This window comes from Nicotiana tomentosiformis, chromosome 9 (genome assembly GCF_000390325.3).
Source record: "Nicotiana tomentosiformis chromosome 9, ASM39032v3, whole genome shotgun sequence".
NCBI lineage: Eukaryota > Viridiplantae > Streptophyta > Magnoliopsida > Solanales > Solanaceae > Nicotiana > Nicotiana tomentosiformis.
Window position 1 is genome coordinate 102089836 of NC_090820.1, and position 20984 is coordinate 102110819.

General features: G+C 36.1%; 1 protein-coding gene across 2 annotated transcripts; it reads left to right on the forward strand.

Moving 5' to 3' along the window:
• Nucleotides 1–6801: 6801 nt before the first annotated feature.
• On the forward strand, nucleotides 6802–20174 carry LOC104104068 (helicase-like transcription factor CHR28). Of its 2 annotated transcripts, none has more exons than XM_009612056.4 (12): nucleotides 6802–7294; nucleotides 10687–10726; nucleotides 10852–11154; nucleotides 11445–12592; nucleotides 13057–13128; nucleotides 13755–13832; nucleotides 13942–14824; nucleotides 16952–17082; nucleotides 17174–17395; nucleotides 18458–19042; nucleotides 19126–19335; nucleotides 19592–20174. In XM_009612056.4, the coding sequence occupies exons 1-12, from the start codon at nucleotides 7151–7153 to the stop codon at nucleotides 19694–19696; spliced, it is 3921 nt and encodes a 1306-aa protein (XP_009610351.1). In that variant the 5' UTR covers nucleotides 6802–7150; the 3' UTR covers nucleotides 19697–20174. The 2 variants fall into 2 exon arrangements, with proteins under 2 accessions (XP_009610351.1, XP_009610352.1); XM_009612057.4 differs by having other exon boundaries at nucleotides 10855–11154.
• The last annotated feature ends 810 nt before the right edge of the window (nucleotides 20175–20984 follow it).

Genomic DNA, 20984 nt, shown 5'->3' on the forward strand with positions numbered 1-20984 from the left:
AATGTTAAGATTATCTACAAATTAGTCTAAGTATGAATTGAAATCATCAAAAGATATTTGAAATTACCTGGTTTAGCGCATGTTGTGCTTCATTAAACAAGCAGGGTGTGTCTACCTCATTTATCTTAGCTTGTTCCTCCTCGGTCACCAAGCGTCAAAGATAGATGGCCACCCCTACGGGAACGGAAAGATCCGGGCATCCTCCGAAACAGAGATGACGATCGACCGCTCCCGGTCGGGATCCACACTCGGAGATGGAAACCGGTTGACCAGCTTCGGGCTTGAAGAAGGCCCACTTGTTCCCGAAGACGGACTTTTCTTCGGCACCTCCAAGTCACCCAACCTGGTGACGTCCTCCGTGACGGTAGAATCCACGCCATAAAAAAAAGACAGAAGGGGTCGTCCGCTCCGGGGACCTCCTCGTTAGGACGTTCTTTCACTGTCTGAGCCTCGTTGAACATGGACTCAGTGAACGAGGGAGACTTGGTGATGTCGATCACACAATGTGCTTCCTTTAGGGCATCACCCACATCCCGAGAAGTTTTGGTCATGGCCTCCTCGTCTGCCTCCCTAACTTGAGGCGGATCAGCCTCATCTCTCTCCGGTTCAGATGCCCCCTGCCCTTCGAGTCATGACAACAATCGGGCCACCGGATTGAAGTCTTCTTCTTCTTCTTGTTCTTCGGATTCATCCCCCAGCCGATAGAGAGAATCCGAAGATGGTGCTCAAGCGCTGGTTCTTTCTTTGGATTTACGCACCAGCCTTCTCCTTGGCTTCTTCTTCTTCTCCGAACTCGGAGAACTCGAAGCCCTTTTTCTTTTCTTCTCTTCACCCTGTCTCGGAACATGGGACTCGGTGGGGGAAATCATAGATACCGGATGGGGTCCTCATTTTGACATCCTTGGATAAACCTGCAAAAGGAAATAAAATGAGTGAGGGCTTAATGATGCAAAAGGGAAACCAAATATTACTCATGAAAGAGATCTCACCGTGCAAACGGGCCTCCCATCAGCTCTTTGAAAGCTCGCACCACGAACGCTCGGAATAAGGCCTTTGTAATACGATGCCCTCGACCCACTCCTTGAGTCGAGGAACTATATTCGGGACACGAGCAACAACTGCACCACCACAGAACATCAATAAGAAGGAGGGGAGAGAATGATAAATTGAATTTTGGAAGCAAAATTATATTTACGCGTCATGTTCCACTTCTTAGAGAACGACATGTGCTCGGCCGAGATCAAGTCTGAGATCTTCGCTCGGACGAAACGGCCTACCTCGATCCATATCTTTATCGATACTCGAGAACGTGGCTTTACTAGCCCAACGGGCGAGCTTGATCAGTCCCCGGTAGAGTCGGGGACTATATAAACGCATGAGGTGGTCGATTGTGAAAGGGCACCCTTCGATCTTACTTACAAAGAAATAGAGGAGGATTACGATCCTCCAGAAATAAGGGTGAATTTGACCGAGGGTTACTTAGTATTGTTTTCAAAAGTCGATGATAATCGGGTCCAAGGGGACCAGCGTGAAGGGATAAGTATAAACACTTAAAAACCCCTCGACGTGGGTGGTGATGGCTTCATCAGGTTCGGGAACCACCACATGTTTGTCAACCCAGTTACAATCCTTTTTGACTTTGGAGAGAATATCCTCGGTGATCGAGCAGATGTACCTCGAGACCTCCTCGCACCGTCTTGGTACGGAGGAGGGCTTTTTGACCTTAAAATCAGCATTGACCTGGCATCCCCCCCCTGGAGGAATATTTTTAGAGGAGGTTCCGGTGTTGGTTCCTCGACAACAGTACGCGAAACGGTCTCTTCGGTAGCCGATCGCGAGGTCGAAGGAGTTTCTTTTTGGTGAACAGTTTTTGAAGTCTTCACCATTTTTGAAAATGAAGGAAATAGAGGGGAAAAAGGGAGTTAAAAGAGTACACTTGATGGTTTGGGATGAAGACGGAACATAAGTTCTTGTAAAAAGATGTCAAATATAAGTGCCTGAAAATATTAAGATTGCTAAGGTACGAGGGCAGAAGCTTTGAATGTAAAGTTTGAATGAAAAAATGAGGGGGTATTTATAGTTTTTCAACAACGATTCGCATCCAGGAGTGACCAACCAGCAATTGACAAATATTTAATGCCATTAAGACTTGAGTGACGAGACGTTTCAATTGTTTTGTCGTTTCTATCGTGTGGTGTCGAAGAAAGAATCGTAAAGTCATGTCGTTTCTCGTCGTCTACTCTCCGAAAATTGAGGGTACTATTTGTATACGTTCGAAATCGAGTTCGCCTACGATATGAAAGGACAAGCTCGGAACATGACAATGCAAGACTGAAGATCGGGCCCAAGTCACATTGGGCTAGAACCCGGGGTCAAAACACCTTACTTCAAGAACATTGAGTCCGAGACCCCGGAGTCGACCTTAACCCCGAATGAGCTCGGAAAAATATTGTTAGCATAATCAACGGAAGACCGAAATATCCGTAACCGGGCAGATGTTGCGGCGGAAATCTCGATGCGTATCAGTAAGGAACCGGTAATCAATAAATCAAGGAATTTTTTTACCTTTTATAGAATTGTACCCAAAGTAGGACTCCTATACTATATAAAGGGTGGTCTGATAATTCATTCAACACATTGTAACACGCATTCCAAAGCAATATATCATTATTATTTTTCTTTAAACTCTTATTCTTCTGTATCCTGATACCGATCGAAGCGTATCTGGCTCGAGGGTGATTAACCTCCCAAGGCTAAGATCGTCCAATTCGTGTGGTTTGCATTTACTTCATCACTATTTATTTCAATTGCAATCTAATTTATTATTTTGTGTCAAGTTAGTCCACGTATCCTTAAAATCACTTACAAATTCAATTGTTATCCGATTTTGAGGATAAACAAAAAATTTAGAAAGTATTTTTCTATAAAATATATTTATACTAATAATTAGAACAAAGCGGGTAAAACACATAAATTATTTTAACAAGAGACGTATGACAAACCTTTACGTGTAACTTTGTTTTGAACACAGAGGATTTTGTTAGGAGATTTGACCTCACATTTAAAACATTCGATGTTAGCAGTGTAGTTGATTATGATACATCTGCTAAATGCCAACATATGCTTATTTAAAAGTTGATTCTAACATTAGTAGTATTGTATATATTGCAGCGGACAAGTTTCTAATATGTTTTTAAATAAATTGGATTAAATGTTTATATTGATCAATAACAAGAAAATTAATAAAGGATGACTATTATTGCACTATATTACTACTTCTTAATAAGAGGGAATACATGCACCTTCTTCTGACAAGTGTTAACTCTCCATCTACATGTCATGCTAATTGATGTCGGCTTATCCATGTTCCTTTTTACAAAAGGAGTATTGCTGACTGCTAATTATAGTTTTTCTTTTTCTTCCTTCTAAAAGTTAAATATAGTTTATTATATTAACAGTATAATTTTGTTTTGCCGAATTACTACATTGATCTTATTTAATTCTTGTAGTTATTTCTATGCCTAACTTTAGTTTTAATTTTAATTACATAACATTAAAAAAAAACTTATTGTTGGCATTTGGACCTAAAAGTTAAATATAGTGTAATATGTTAGCAGTATAATTTATTTATACGTTGTTTTGCCGCATTACTACATCGATAATCTTATTTAGTTTTGTAGCTATTTCTATGCCAACTTTAGATTTTAATTTTAATTACATAACATAAAAAACGTAACTTACTGCTAGCATTTGGATAATATTTGATTAAAGTTGAAAAATTAGATCAATTGAAGTTAAAAAAATATATATTTGAAAGTTAAAGTTATGTTTGGATATGAATTTTACTTGTAAAGAAGAAGTTACATTATGAGTGAAATTTTTTATTTTAGTAGAAATACTCCTCAAAAAAGGTTTAACATAATGCTTCGCTACTATCTCCATCGTATCCACCGAGCTAAACATTGCTTGTTCAAACTTTATGTTTTCTCTGAGATATTAATATTTTTATTATTTTCTGTAGTAAAAGTATTAAACAATTGTACTTATTGTTGGCATTTGGACAAAATTTATATCACAATATTAGATAAATATATAGTTTAAAATTTAATTTGCCTGCAATTTAAAATGATTACATAGTTTGACCTTTTTCTTCGCACGTGTAATTGCTTAGTTAATATAAAATTAAGCGTAATTAAAATTAAGGAAGGAGCTTATAATTCAAACAGGAGTTCATCTCCATTGAGGGAAAATCATTTTTGTTCAATTTGAATAGTGATATTTCAACTCATGTGATCTAAGGGAATAGTTTTAAAGAGACGAACATTTTATATATAAGTAACAACTCAAAGATTAAATAACAACCAAATCAACCATGTATGAAAATGTATTCCAAATATTTTAAAATAAAATTTTTGGTAATGAAAAATAGAAAGGGGTATAGCTTGTTAGTTTTGCTTGTGAAGACCTATGAAGAGATTTAAACATTGAAGTGCTTGATTTCGTTAATGCCATTGCCATTGTCAAATACTTAGGGTCTTTGATTGAATATATAGAGGCAAAGTCGTAAACCACTATTAATAACATAAGCGTGTTCGAATTATAGATTGAAGTAGACATATGTATAAAGAAAAAGGTGCTTCACAAATGAAAATCCAATGTAATTACCTTTTCAAAAATATCTGGAAAAAAAAATGATAACAAAGGGCATTTTAATGATATTGAATTTCTCTACCAATAAAAAAATTATTTTTCGATCAAACACTTTGAGAATCAACATAAAGTTTACACTTTTAAAAATGAATTTCTAATCATAAAAAGCCACAAAAGGTAAAAAAATAACTAGAAGAATCTCATGATCAAATGTTGAAAAGAAGAATTCTCAACGAATTTATAAAGGACTCAAAACAAAAGTGGTAAAATAAAAAGGATAATTTTGTAGTAATTCTTGGGTTGTCGCCCCAATCTAGCTATTTTTTTTTATTTGAACTATGCATTTTCCTTTGAACAATTATATCTTTTATTTGAATTATTATATAAAAATTGAAGCTTTCTATGATGTTAAAATTTGTATTGTAAGAATATGTAAGTTTGACATAAATTAGTCATGCTATTTAACGTAACCTGATCATGAAATAAGTTCCTTTTACATTTTATTTTCTAGATAATAGTTTGGGACTATATATATATATATATATATATATATATATATATATATATACTGTTTAGCCGATGTTATTGGGCCCGTGCGCAGTACGGAGTATCCTACTAGTTTGTTCTTAGAAGGAAAGACGAATGGTAAAAAGGAAATAAAACAAATGGTTTACTTTTCTTGTGTTGATCATTTAAGATTTACACACATATTCAACACAAATGAATGATATGTAATGGTATCTTTATCTTAACTTTTACTCAATTACCAAAAAAGAAAGTAATTAATTACTACTATGTCTTAGCTAGAGGCATCTTTTGTCTTTTTCAAGGAAAAGGTGACTATTTTTGCTGTTGAATTTAATAATTATTTTTGTTCTCCAAAATATTGTTCAATACAAATAAAATATGTTTCAATTAATGATATGATTTATTTTCTATTTCGAAAGGGATTCCTTTGTTTCTCAAAATTCCAATTCAAATTCATTAAGTTTAAACTTTGATATAATGTTTTCTTTATTAAACTAATTTTTGACTAGTACTTTACTAATTCTTCCCATTATCACTAATATAACAAATAAAATAAATATTTTAAACTTTATATGCAATGAGACATTATCATATAAATAAAATTTAAAAAGTAATATTATAAGTTGAAATCTTAAAACTTCCTTCAATTAGAGAACCGACATTGAATACCACATATCGTTTTATACAACTTTCAAAAATTTAAATCAATTAAATTACTCAAAAATTTTAAACTTTGTTATGATATTTTCAGTATCAGACTTTTCAATCATCACCGTACTAATTTCTTCAAACTGTCACTAATATACTTCCTTGGTACTTTTTCATTTGTTGCCTTAGCCAAAAAAACAAAAAAAGTGGTCTAAAATATTTACCACTTTATTAAATTAAGAAAACATTAACTACTTTTTTCTTCTTCAATTCAATTTTTGCTTTTTTCTTGTCAATGTTTCTTTTTCCGTGACTTCTCTACTACTATATTTTTTTTTTCAAAACTGTTGAGATTATGCTATATCCGAGGGTGTATCGGAAACAACTTCTCTACCTACACAAGGTAAAGATAAGGTTTACGTACACACTAACTTTCTCAAACCCCACTTACGAAATTACACTAGGTATAGTTATTAGTCACTCATTTAAGGAAGATTACTAGTAAGACTATGGTCATTATTTACTCATTTAAAGTAGAGATAAGAGTAATCTAGTAAGATAAATTTTATGATTAATAAATGTGTCAAAAATCTTAAACGACATATAAAAATGACCGTTAAATATTTAGCATAATTAATATTCAAAGTGAATATTTTAAAATGTACTGTCAAATACCGTCGCATAAATATAGATCGAAAGAATATTTCTAGTTAGAATCTAACTATTTCCGAAATGGACATGTGAAAAAAAAAAGATGAAGACAACTGAAGTTGAACTGACAAAACGCGGGCCTTACGCTTAACAAAACCTTCCCTATTCAGTATTCACATTTGGATTCCTCCTATATCTAAAGTCCAAACCAAATTAGGAAATTGTTTTTTTTTTAAATCATTATTTTAATTATTTTATTATTATAATTATAAAAAGAAAGTCATAAAACACCACCTCATCCCCAATTTAACACAAATTCCCCCAAAAACATCACGAGAAAAAACACGTACTCATTAATTAAATAAAAAGGGCAAAAAAAGTGGCCAAATCAGAAGTCGCGTATTTTGAAACCTCTACGAACCTTCTTTGCCAGAAGAAAAATCCAATCGTAGATTTATCTTCTCTCACACACACACACACACAGAGAGTTAGTGTGGTGAAAATTTTGTGATCCTTTTGGGTTGATGAAACGACAGCGTATTGGAATCTTAGAGGACTCGTGAATTTCTAGGCTTTTTTTTTGTTGTTGCTGGATTAGGGTTTTTTTATTTTTATTTGAATGATTGATTGATTGGATTTGGTGAGAATTTTAGATTTTAGTGATATTTTTGCGATGATGATGGCGGACCAGTCATCGCAATATTCGTTACCATCGGATGATTTGTCGGTCGAATTTGGGATGAATTTTGATGAGCTAAGCATGGATATTGACGATATATGGCGAATTATTGACGAGGACCCCGATCCTTCTCTGCCGGTAAATTTTCAATGAATTTTTTGTATGCATTGACAGTCTAAAAAATCTTTACACAATCAAGTCTTGGTAATCTGGTAAAGATGGTAATCAATTGGCTAGTACAGGTTAAATTTCACCGATAGTATGAAAAAATCTTTATGCTGTCAGTATATATAAGTTAATTTTTTTTTTGTAAATCAGGGTTTTACTGTGAATTGAGCATGATCGCTTAGTAATAATTTTCTTAGTGGGTAATTCTCGATTCAGTAGGAACTGGACATGCACCTCTTAATTTTTTTTTTGGTGTTTGTGTGTGTATATATGAATAAGATTATTGTATAGGGGTTCAAAATTTGGGTTTGATTTGGATTTAAATTTAAGTTATATACACTTACAGTCTAATGAATGTTACTTGCCATTTATGTTAGACTAATGAGCAATGCTTATTGACCAAAGTTGCCTGCAATTATTTTTAAGTGACCTAATTGTGTAAATAATTTTTACGCTGTCAGCGCGTGGAACTTAAACTCTCTAGATTTTGCTTTGAAAGAAAATTTTGTAAGAATTAAATGAATAATTGAGTGTTTCCTTTTAGTAGTTTAATGTTTAAGCTTTTAGATGAGATGATTGTACAATTTAGATATTTTCCATTTAAGTTGGATACATTTGTTGATCTTTATTTTTACGTTCTCTATTACGCCTGACATTCCTTTTTATTCCTTTTTTGTCTGCTCCGAAAAGAATAACATCTTTCTCTATTTGGAAACTATCTTAAGATTTGCGTCTCCATTTATGCTTAATGACATGACTTGTTTGGTCTCACTTGATATAAAAGCTCATTCATTTACTAAGAGAGAGAAAGTGTAAAGGCATGTGGAACTCACAACTGACTCATTTAATTATTGGTAGTACGGGCTAAATTGGTACTTTGCATATATTTAGTTTATGTGTCAAAAGTCTTCCCTTTATTTATCTAACTCAGTGCTTAGTCAAGCACCTTCACATAAAATGGAACAGAGTGAGTACGTCATAATGTTGTCAGTTCCAATCATTTTTTTCATATGGGAGAGTTTAGCTAAACTGTTCGACCTTGCCGTGTCGCATTAGGTTGCTGGATAGAGGTCTAGTAAAATTGGCTTTACTTCCCGTGAAATAGAAAATATATTATATAACCCCAATAGATTATCATTGAACTGAAAGAATATTTATATGTTTGTAATGGAATATCATATACCTGCCTCACATTATAAGATAATTTTAGAATAAATAAAAAATTCAACATCTCGAATAAAGAATAATCTCATGAAAAGATTTTCAAATAAAAGAATTTAGCACTTTTTGATGTGAACAGCGAAATGTCAGTTTTTATCTTGCAAATTTCAGCTAGTGTCATCTTGAAAAAAAATCTAATTGCACCTTATTTTCATTATATCTTGCTGCGTAGGATCATGACTCATGAGCTTGCGAGTTGTTGTAATTAACTAGATTCTGTAGTTACTGGAGATGCATGGCTATGGAGGTGACCCTTGTTCTTTTTGTTGTGTCGTTCAAGGTAGCATGGTGGTAACATGAAAACTGTAAATGTCAAAACACTTATGACTATGCTAGTTGAAGGCCCATAACTATCAAATATTTCAAGACCACTTGTATTATAAGACTGCATATTTTCACACTTCTGTGATGCCTGATTGAATAGCTTCTTTTACTAATGGGCCTTTTAGCGACGCTCTGTAAAAAGAGAAAGGAAGAGAGAGACTCTTATTGAATTGAGTATTGACAATATACAAGAGGGACTTCTTCTACGGGAGTCTTGGTCTCTCTCTCTCTCTCTGGTTGGGATAAAATAGGGGTAGTAATCGTTTGTTACATACAAAAATTTAAGTAGTTTTTTAATTTTATTATTATTATTATTATTGTTATTTTTATTTTCGATAATATTGGCATGAGATGAGTTTATATGGAGTAACATGGTCAGTGAGGATTCATACAGTCAACCCCAACTTGTTTGAGAATGAGGCCTAGTTGTTGTAAGTATATAATATTATAGAAGGGCCTATGTTATACCTTGAAGTATTCTTCTACTCAATCAATAAGTTTAGACATGTGAAAACCAGTTAACATGTAACTTCACTGAATCGAAACACTTTTAATATGTACTACAAGGTTGATAGTCATAGCAATGACCTGTATAATCAATATAACATTTCCCTATGTAACCACGGATAGCATGTGCTGACTCTGAGTCATAATTATAGATGCTTCTAATAAGGTACCTACCTCACGTTTTTTGCCAGTGGTCCTTAATTGACCTTTAGGATGAGATTACTTGCTCTTTGGGAAAACTGGGTCTATTGTGTGATTATTGCAAGAAATTAGTAATAGAAGACGTATCAATGAAATACAGAACCTTTTTAGTTGATAGATTCAGACGCGGTATCTGTTTTCCCATTTTCAAGTCGAGACTTATAACTGTTGAGTCTGATTGGGATTGGGATTGGGATGGCTTATTGTGGATTTAACTAGGTTGGGTGAACTAAGAGCTGCTGAAGTAATTTGGTTAGCTGAATCTTGAAATATTAAGGATACTAACGTGTGATTTCTTTGAATACTAGGTAAAACCTTGCTGAATTTCTTTAACACATTATGACTGTTTGAAAAAATACTCGTAAGCTGTTAGATGCTGAGAAATTTAATACCAATGGTTGGTAATAATATGGTGAGAAGCATTAAGGATGTCTTGTGCCTTTTTCAGTATCTGTGGATGGGGTTCTTTTGAAGTATCTGTGGTACTTAAATAGACACATCACATTTGCAAATTTTCATAAATAAAGGACATGTTGGTAGAAATAATTTATAGATGTGTTTGACTAAATTGAACAAATAGAAATACTAGATACACCTGAAGTCAGTGAATGTTTAGTAATACATAATAGAGATGTGTGGTACTATATTTTAGGAATGGGCTTGTCAAAATGAATAAATTTACTCATGGGATTACTATTATTTTTAGACATTACACCTTGTAAATTCGAATGGCTTGTTGATTAAGTACTGAGCAATCGGTTACATTATTGTGTCCAAGACCAAGAGGTGTTGGACGTAGACCCGTAAACTGTTTAAATTGTCCATTGGATGTAGATGGTTAAAATTGATGTGAGGTCAGTTATTCCGTTGTTACTAAGTTGCAGCCGAAAGAGTTGACAAAAAGCTTAATGAATGAAATTGAGCCATCAGCTTCACGAAGTAAAAACACAATATAGGTTAAGTAAAGAATATACTGCGAAGTGCTTTGCTTTCAATCTTTGGTCTGGAGATACATATTGTAGATCTGTCATTGGATCACGCGAACAGTTTGGTCTTACAATGCTTACCCAGTTTGTCAATGATTTTAATATTCGGGTATCCTTTTGCAGAGTATGCCAGAGGTTTTTATGCCAAATGACATGGGACAAGGTTAGTTGGTTGCCAACTTGGATACTTATGGAATTTGATGTTGTTACTAACTTGGTGTGAGATTATGGTGCTTATTACTCATCTTGATATTGATATTTGATTCTTGATGTTTATGCTATTTTAAGTAGGTTATTCAGATTTGGAGAGAGCTTCATCTTCAGGGGGTCAATTTCTTGGACACATTGGAGTCTCCCCTTCTTCCAACTCAGAAGCTTCAGATTCTAGGACAGGTGTTTCAGATGGTTCATCTGATTCTGCAGGGAATTCAAATGTTGATGGTGGGAAGCTTGAGTTTCAATTAGGGATAGACTCTCCGGTACACAGTTTCTGTAGAAACCTGACTGAACGGAAGCCTGGTCAGGACAATGACCGGTCCACTCATAAGGATAATTTCTCTCGGTGTACTTCATCTAATGTCCAACAAGAAAGTAAGGAACCTCAACCTTCAGATGTCCACTAGTTGTGACACATGTAGCTTTGCTGTTAATACTGATCATATCAATGATTGATAGAATTTGGACCAGCTATACGATATGTGAAACTCATTAATACAACTGGTTCTCCAGAGCGAAAATCTTGCGCTGAATGTTTCTTGATCTTCTTTTTAGTCGGCATTTCTGTTATTCTCATCTTTGCTCTGAGGTTCTTTTCTGTTGTAAGTTTTATATTTATTCATTTTTGTTTCTAATCGCTTCGAAAAACGTCATTGACATTTTAGGGTTGCTGCTAAGCCAATCAACTACAGAGAACAAGTTGAGAACCTCAGAAACATTAGCTGCAGAAGAAACACCAAGCATTGAAGTAGCTGCATCTTCAAATGATGAGCCCTACGCTGGGTTTAGTTTATGTCAGAGTTCTGATACTTTGCCCGAAAGTTGGGACAAGTTTCCACAAACTTCCCATGCAGATTCTTTCTCGAAGCCGGCTGCACTAAATAACCTTGATTTTGAAATGCTGTCTCACAATGATAAGATGCTAAATATAATGGACGAACAATTGGACCATACAACTGGGATTGCAGACTCGGATACAATGGCATATGAGAATTGGACAAGAGCAGGTGAAGGAGTTCAGCAGGCTCCTGAGTGTTATATGACCGCAAATTTTGGTGTTGGGGAGCTCAGTGCCTATCGTAGTGGTGGTATCCAAACATCATTAAATAATGGCATCTTGTCCTCCAGATTAAGAGACAGTAATAAGGTGCAAAAGGTGTTTCCTCAGCCTTTGCCTTTCAGTGGGTCAAGTTTCCTTATTCAAAACCACCAGTTACACAGAAGGAATGACAAAAATGAACTGATAGGTGGTGCTGATATACCTACAGTTTCTGGGCTCTCAAATTCATTTTTTCCTGCTCCTGCAACTGCCTTTTCAAGTAACAATTTTTTGGTTTATCCAAAGGTTGAAAATGATATACTTCAGTATGATAGGTCTTCTCATCACCTTGATAATTTCAAAGAAGCTTCTTTAGAAAAAACCATTTTGGTTCCTCATGATCACCATGCTGATGTGAAGGGTAGAGAACTGCCTGTCTCATTGTCATCAACTTCAATGAAGCAGCAGTTCAGCTGTGCAATGTTAGGGCAAAAACACAGTTCTTTAAAAGTTCCTGGTTCTCGTCTATCTACAACCACTCATCGAGGAGCTCAGCGAAGCTTGTTGCCTCAAAGAAGCCATAGTGAGGATGATGATGATCTGTGCATTCTCGAGGATATAAGTGCACCTGCAAAGGCAAATCCATGTGCTAATGGCAAGTCTCTTGTTGCTCTACAGCGTACTACAATTACTAACTCTTTTATTCCAGCTGAAGTGGGACAAATGAGGCCGAAGTCAAATGATGAGCTTGTTATTTATCGAGCTGCCTTGCAGGTGAGGACTTATAGCTGTCGCTATTTCAATACACACCTGTTGCAATAACTGTGCTCTGAAATGTTGTCATGCTATTTTCGCTGTTTTAAAATTAATATTTATCTTTAACTGTTTCTCTGGTAATTATTCGCACCCACTTGAATGGTTTTTTTTCTTGTGTATCTTTATTGATAATAGTTTGTTAGTTAAAAAGATGGGAGTTGAAATCCTTTAAGCATGTGCAATTCAAGGGATTAGTTGGATTCTTTACTTTTATGCTGTCCAATTTATTGTTTGCTGTGTATGTGGATGATCAATACAGAAAATTCCTTCCTGACTTTTGAAAGCTGTCTGTGTTTAAAGTTGTTGTTTGATGGAACACGATGACACTACGTGGGTGCCTTTTGCGCCCGTGAGAAAATATGCCTTGTTTTCACTTAAAGAAATAAATTCTGATTGGACTAAGGCTGTGGTACCTGTTGCAGGATCTCTCTCAGCCGAAATCAGAAGAAAATCCACCCGATGGTCTTTTGGCTGTTCCTCTATTGAGACACCAGGTTCAGCACTGTTTGATGGTTTATGTTTATAGGAATTATAAGTTTCGATTTTCTAAGTGCAGCATGTACCTGAATTTATTCTTCAAGATGTGGAGATCATTAATATCGTACTGAGGGCGTCTACTTGAATTTTTGGTGCAATTGCCCGGGAATTGAGAGAATTAAATTTTACTAAAATTGTTTCGTTATCGCCAAAAGAAAGCTGCTGCTGACAAAATACATCAATGATATGTGAATTTTCTGAATTATTCTATTGGTTGAACATATTGTGTTGTCTGAAATTCTGTAGCTTATCTGAAGATATGGTTAAAAATAGTTGCATTATAACTGATACTAAGCCAATAACTCCTTTCGCTGAAAACATCCTTGTGGAACTTTGTATATGCTTGTGTATTTTACTGCCCTAGATTATTGTTCGGGTGTTTCATTTTTCTTGATCTGCTTCTCTATCTGTTTTTCTTTTTTCATTTATTCATATTATAGTTTATAGCAGGCTGTTTAGGTTCTCTATGCCTCTTCCTCCTCCTGAAGAAGAATTAACCAGGGAAAAACAAGAGATAAAATGTATTATATATTGAATTGGTGTGAGGAATTATCTGAATTATATCCGTTCAATTTACACGCAGCGCATTGCTTTATCATGGATGGTCAAGAAGGAAAAAACTGGTGTACCCTGTTGTGGTGGGATTCTTGCTGACGATCAGGTAACTTTTTGACACTTTAAACTTCTCAATGTTTTGTCTGTCTACATGAGTAAAGTTGCCTTCGAATTGGTCGTCCTTTTAGTAATCTTTTTTCTTTGGGTTGTTGTAGGGACTTGGAAAAACTGTATCAACAATTGCACTTATACTCAAAGAAAGGTCTCCATCTTCGAGAGTTTCTACAGCCATGGCCAGACAAACTAAAACGGAGACATTGAATTTGGACGATGATGATATTTCATGTGAGCTTGACAAGTCAAAGCTAGGTGCCTATTCTTATCAAGTCAATGATAATTCTAGCATAGGCGGTAAAACTTCTATGCATACAAAAGGGAGGCCTGCTGCGGGCACCCTTATCGTTTGTCCTACCAGTGTCCTTCGTCAGTGGTCTGAGGAGTTGCACAATAAGGTAACAAGCAAAGCAAATCTTTCTGTCCTAGTATACCATGGTAGCAATAGAACAAAGGACCCTATTGAACTAGCAAAGTACGATGTGGTGGTCACTACATATTCAATAGTAAGCATGGAGGTCCCTAAGCAGCCTCTTGTGGAAGATGATGATGAGACAGGAAAAGGAACTCATGAATCACCTTCTAGTAAAAAGAGAAAATCTCCTTCGAGCTCAAAGAAAAGTTCATCAAAGGCAAAAAAAGAAGTGGAGAAGGAATTGCTTGAAGCCACTGCGCGCCCTCTTGCAAGGGTGGGATGGTATAGGATTGTGCTGGATGAGGCTCAAAGCATCAAGAATTACAGAACCCAAGTAGCTAGGGCTTGTTGGGGTCTTCGTGCTAAACGTAGATGGTGTTTGTCAGGGACACCTATCCAAAACGCAGTTGATGACCTTTACAGTTACTTCAGGTTTCTCAAATATGACCCATATGCAGTGTATAAACAATTCTGCTCCACAATAAAGTTTCCAATCCAGAAACATCCAACAACTGGGTACAGAAAGCTGCAAGCAGTGCTTAAGACTGTTATGCTTCGTCGCACTAAAGGTGAATATAATAACTTCAGCATGTACTTTTCCTCTATAAGCTGTATACCATTTTAGACAGGCTTGCTCCTTATATGATATAATATGATTCACTTGTGGTTGCATCTTTTTTTGATGCCAAACCATTCATGTCTATTTCTATTTCAATACTGATAAAAGGGTAGAGGATCTGCGAGCACTCTTCTAGCTCTTCATTGCCCCAACCTTTCTTTTTATACTTCCCGCATCAGTATATTACATGATTTCAAGTAAAGTACTATATGATGCCCAAATTATGTTCTAAGTTACAACTTATCTGGAAAAAAGCACTTATGTGCTATAAGTTACAATTTCCTCCTCATCCTTCACTTTATTCTTAGTTTATCCTCAATTTATCACTTCTCTTTTCAGATGGTCTTTAGTGTCCCTCCAGTAAGGAAATTGGAGCTAAAATCTGACATCATGTGAGAGACACGTGATGTTCACTTGGGTAATTTTGCTTGAAATTTTTATTTTAAAATGAATATTTTTTTAAGGAAATAGAAGTAACCAGGAGAAAGAAAAAAAGAAAAGAGGAGAAAAACTTGATCTTTCTGACTGAGAAACGAAAGAGAAAAAAAAAGGAAAACGAAAGAAAAGTAAAAAGTAGAACATATGATTGCCACAAATCCAGGTCCTTTTCTCCCCGCAAGGCTCCTCCATGGCTTCAACCACCTCTATAGTCAATCCTGACTCCAACATCTACAGCAAGTCCTGCCCACTGTTTAGTCAACACCACCCCCTTGTGCCCCAACCTGGAACTCCCCTACCTGAGTTGAGCAATAAATATGCAACCTCCTCCACCACCCTAACTTCAAAATCAAGAAACTTGCATCCGTCTTAACACCCGCACAAATTCTTAATCGAGAAAGCCCAAAGTGGTAGCAGGCAAGCAAAAAATGTAGAGGATATAGGAATTCCGGGAATATCAGACCCACCATCACAGGTGCTGGGGGCCACTTGTAGATATTTGTTGAGTGGCTGCTGCTGTGGGGATTCAGGCAGGAGAGTAGGGGTAGGTGCGGGGGACACATGAAGAGGGAGAGGGTGGATAGGAAACAAAAAGCTTGAAGGGGGGGGGGGGATGGGTTGTGGATGCTGAGATTTTCAAAACCATCCAGCTAAATGGGATGGGCGAAAAACAGGTGGGTTTGGTGGGACATAGAAGAAAGCAATTTTTTTTTCTTTCTCTTTCCTTTTCACTTCTTTTAGTTAACTGTTAAGGTATAGTGTTTTTTCAAAGTTACACTTGTAAATCATCATGTTTTACTAAGATTTAGCACCAATTTGGCTTCTGGCTAGGATCATCTAAAATTAAAAATGTTATATTGATGATGCTATGGGGACAAAGTGATAGGTAATGACGAAATTGTAGCTTCCAGCATAAGTTAGGAACATGTAAGTGATTTACTCCAAATTTCCTTTTATTCTGTGCATTGTGCAGATGCTAGTAGGGATTTTTTGTCCATATTAAATTTTAGAGATGTGTCCTGACAGAGTTTGTACAGTAAGTACTTTCTTGGTGCGTTACCATTTGTTTGCAGCTATGTTGCTCGGACTCTCAAAAGCGCTGCCGCACCCGTGTCGGATCTTCCAAGAATGCACTAAATTTGGAGGATCCGACACGCACCCAACAACATTTTTGAAGAGTCCGAGTAACATAGGTTTGCGGTATAGGTTAGTCCTATATTCCCTGTTTGCTCTCCTATGTGTTGCAGATTCATTCTTGGAATTATGTTTATTTTTTTAAAATAATTTCAAAGTTTCTCTTTTTGTTCTTCGGAAAGAAAAGGATCATATGGTCTATTTGGTTCATCTGAGCCCAATTATTGTTCTTATCTTTAACATGTTACTCATAAATGTTCAGACATGCAGCTTTGTTCGACTCGTTTTGGCTGTGTGCGCTTAGATTTTCAAATGAAGTGCTAAAAGTCATTTGCTAGTTGGGAACATGTATCTGTGAGGTGCTCGTTGTAATGAATATGACAAACTCAACTTGGTTTTCTGGTGGTCATTGTCCACTTTTACTGTTGTACTGTTTGCATGTCTGACTAAGCGCATAACTCTTAAATTTCTATATTGAGGATTAACGCTGTCATTATCTGATCAGGTACATTTCTTGATGGAGAACCCATTATCAACCTTCCACCGAAACGAATTATACTGAGAAAAGTTGATTTTACTGACGAGGAACGAGATTTCTACTGCAGACTTGAATCTGAATCACGTGCTCAGTTTGCTGTATGTTTAGACGATATTTTATACCCAGTCTTCAAGAACTTTGGCTTTTGAATTCTTCTCCTCTTAACATATCAATTTATGAACAATTCAGGAATATGCTGCTGCCGGGACAGTCAAACAAAATTATGTCAACATATTGCTGATGCTTTTACGCCTGAGACAAGCTTGTGATCACCCTCTTCTTGTTGGAGGGTCCAACTCTGGTTCTGTTTGGAGATCATCTATTGAGGAGGCCAAGAAATTACCGCGAGAGAAACTAGCTGATCTTTTGAATTGTTTGGAAGGTTCTTTAGCAATTTGTGGCATTTGCAGTGTATGTTATCACTTGACTCTTCTTTAATATATGTTTATGTCAATCTTATCACCTCTAGCTTTTTGCTCTCTGATCAACTGTTATCCGCCTCAGCTTTTCCCTGAAAAGAAACAACCCCATTGAACTTAAATGTTTTTACCAACTCTCTATTTTTTGATGATACATCCTCGTCTAATTTGAAGGAAGAGTGAACCAAAAGTATTGGGGTTTTAAGCTACTACTTTCAGGTTCTATATTAGCTAAGGATAAATTTGTGAATGCTACATGCACAAGCACTCATGCTCTGCTAAATGCATGCATGGTTCAGTTTAACATTGAAGCTGATCCACAACTAGAAAGGAGGATTTTTACAACTTAACTTCCATGTAGAAACCTCTCAGCTATTAGGACACTCAAACCGATTAGGCTTTGTTGCATATAAGTAGAGAAGAGTAGAAGGGCTGGTATTTAAGTTGAGAAGGGTAGAGAGGCATTCACGAGTTTCGAACTGTGCGCCTCTGCGACTCGGGGATTTTTCGTTTTTTTCCATGCAATTTGCAAACATCAACACCAAAAGTATCATTATTATATGTAATGAGTTTTTATCCTTATGATTGTAGCATTTTTTAATATCTTTGTTCCCTGTTTCTGGGTCGTCTATTAAGAATCTGCAATTTTTGAAGTTAATGGTGAGATACAACCAATAGTGGTGCTTGCCTTTGTTACGCTAATATAACTTATTGCCATTTCTAGTTACAAACTTGATCTTGCTTTGATAATGCTCAAGTGATTTGCTCTGTTCAAGGCAAAATAGAAATAACATTTGGAAAATAGTGCTTACAATTTGGTTGATTACGTACTACAGGTTATCAGAGAAATGTTGCAACAACAATTGCTTTTAATATGTGATACCAGTTTTAAATTAATTTCAGCCTAATAAAGTTTTCTAGTTGTCTGCAACTTTTACTATTTTGATCTGTCTCTTACTACATTACTCTTTATTTCTCTTGTCTTGGATTTCTCTGTTATGGATCTCCTTGTTTCTTCCTTACCTCCTTATGCATTTTGGTAACAATCTTGTAGGACCCCCCTGAAGATGCTGTTGTAACAGTGTGTGGACATGTCTTTTGTAATCAGTGTATTTGTGAACATCTAAGCGGCGATGACACTAAGTGTCCTGTATCAGCTTGCAAAACTCAGCTGAGCGTTTCTTCAGTTTTCTCTAAAGCAATGTTAAGTGATTCTCTATCTGATCAGCCCAGTCTGCAAAAGAACCCTGACTGTGCTGGCTCTGAAGTGGCTGAAAGTTCAATTTGTAGCCCATATGACTCGTCCAAGATTAAAGCTGCTCTTCAGATGCTGCAATCTCTGTCTAAACCGAAGGCTTGCACTCTGAGGGACTGCATTTCAAGATCAGATGATGAAGGAACTTCTCCGTCAGAAAATAAATGTGATAATCATGCAGGAGAATCTAGGATGAATTCAAGTTCCAAAGATACAACTACAATCGTTGGAGAGAAAGCAATTGTCTTTTCTCAGTGGACAGGGATGTTGGATTTGCTTGAAACTTGTCTGAAGAGTTCCTCAATTCAGTACCGTAGACTTGACGGAACAATGTCTGTTCTTGCTAGAGATAAGGCTGTGAAAGATTTTAACACACTTCCCGAGGTTTTAACATTTCCTTCTTCTTGGTGTTGAATATTTTTCTATCTTTTTAAAATCCCAGGACTAAATATTGAAGCTTTACGCAGGTATCAGTCATGATTATGTCTCTGAAAGCTGCAAGCCTTGGACTGAACATGGTTGCAGCTTGTCATGTTCTTCTCTTGGACCTTTGGTGGAACCCTACCACTGAAGATCAAGCAATCGACAGGGCGCATCGGATTGGACAGACCCGTCCTGTTACAGTTTTGCGGTTGACTGTAAAAGATACAGTTGAAGATCGTATTTTGGCTCTTCAGGTATTACTTTATTTGTTATTTTTTGAACTTTTTGTTCGTACTTCCTCGTAAATTTGCAACACGCCTAAAGTGTTCCTATCAATATAATGATAAACATGGATAGTCATGATCTTCCTCTGAACGACTTGGATGTGGTTTCATTATTTGTCGTAATTCAAACATAGTCCAGTTTGCGGCTTTCTTTCTGCATCTTTGCTGGTTTCTCACTTCCTCTACATTTGAGAATTCTAATTTGTGGTAACACCGGTTTTCACAGCAAAAGAAAAGAGAAATGGTTGCTTCTGCATTCGGAGAGGATGAGACTGGTAGCCGACAGACTCGTCTCACTGTGGAGGACTTGGAGTACCTTTTCAAGATTTAATCGGCATCTCATTTTTGCAGTAAGCTGACGTTTTAATGCAGCTTGGGCTATCTTAATTTTTTTATTTGGAAACTGGTTTAGCAGCATACACAATTGAGGCATTGGTTCTTAGGTCCATAGTATTGACAGGAAAGATGACCTTACTAAACAATGATTTTGAGAATACCTTCAAAGATTCATATGATCCATTTTTTATAGCTATTGGTTACCTTGTGCAGGGGTTGGATTTTAGTGGGTTACACCCAAATGAGGATGAGACTTTAGATGAGTCGGTAGATTCTTTGCTTAGAATATGTAAATGATAGTTCCTGTGGCTTCTGCCATGTTTCTTTTTTCTAGGATTGGATTTAGGAATACAATATATTAGTAGTAGTTTAAGTTGTAGACAGTATGTTTCGTTCTAGCTTTTTGGGTTGTAAATTTTCACCTTCAAATTTAATTTAATACAGAAACATGCCGTCATGGCAATTCTTTTTCATTTGAAGTTTCTATAAATTGCTTGTGTGTTATTGTGGCTTATACCTTGGATGTAAAGTTCTAGGATCCTGTCAATGTATTCTATTAAACACTGTGGTTCCTCCTTTTGCTGAGAAAAATAGCAATCAAGTGAAGGTTTGGCTCCAGGGGACACAACAAAAATGGTTTGTACATTAAGACGTCGCTTGATTCATATGCTTGTTATGCGAAGATTATAATATGGCATAGATTGCAGTCTAACCAGCTTTCTAACTTTAGGGGACCGGAATCAGTCTTTTGATGAATTGTTTATGCATTAATATTAATGGATAAATTGTGGTACATCTCCACCCACCCTCAAAAAAAGGAAAAAGAAGAAAAAGAAAAAGAGCAAAACGAATTTATGTATTTAGAAGATGATTTGATTTTACTTCTTTTTTTGTTTGATCTGCGTGTATGATGGTTTTTTACTTTGGGCACAAAATTTTCCCTTTTGAGAATTCAATGCGTGACCAGGTCTAATGGAGGATGGTGAAGATCTAAGTATGAGTTACCAACACAGTACGAAGTACGATCGCTTAAACAATCCAATCTCTACTTTATATACCTCTTTTAACTATGGATCAACCACAAAATACAAGAAAGTAATTGACATTTGTAGGTTAAGATTACGTACAATACTCTTGTGGTCCGGCCCTTCTCCGAACCTCGCACATAGCAATAGCTTAGTGTATCGGACTTTTTTTTTTTTTTTTGATAACCGTGGTGTCCGGGCCAGCTTGCGCGCACCTCGACTAATTCCACGGGATACCTGCCACCTCCCACCAACAAC

What these genes read in the sequence shown, in the direction of transcription:
- LOC104104068 (XM_009612056.4), top strand. Translation starts at nt 7,151, where the DNA reads ATGATGATGGCGGACCAGTCATCGCAATATTCGTTACCATCGGATGAT. An exon ending in TTCCTCTATTGAGACACCAG is followed by an intron (nt 13,129 to 13,754) that starts GTTCAGCACTGT and finishes ATTTACACGCAG; the next exon opens with CGCATTGCTTTATCATGGAT. An exon ending in CAATTTGTGGCATTTGCAGT is followed by an intron (nt 17,396 to 18,457) that starts GTATGTTATCAC and finishes ACAATCTTGTAG; the next exon opens with GACCCCCCTGAAGATGCTGT.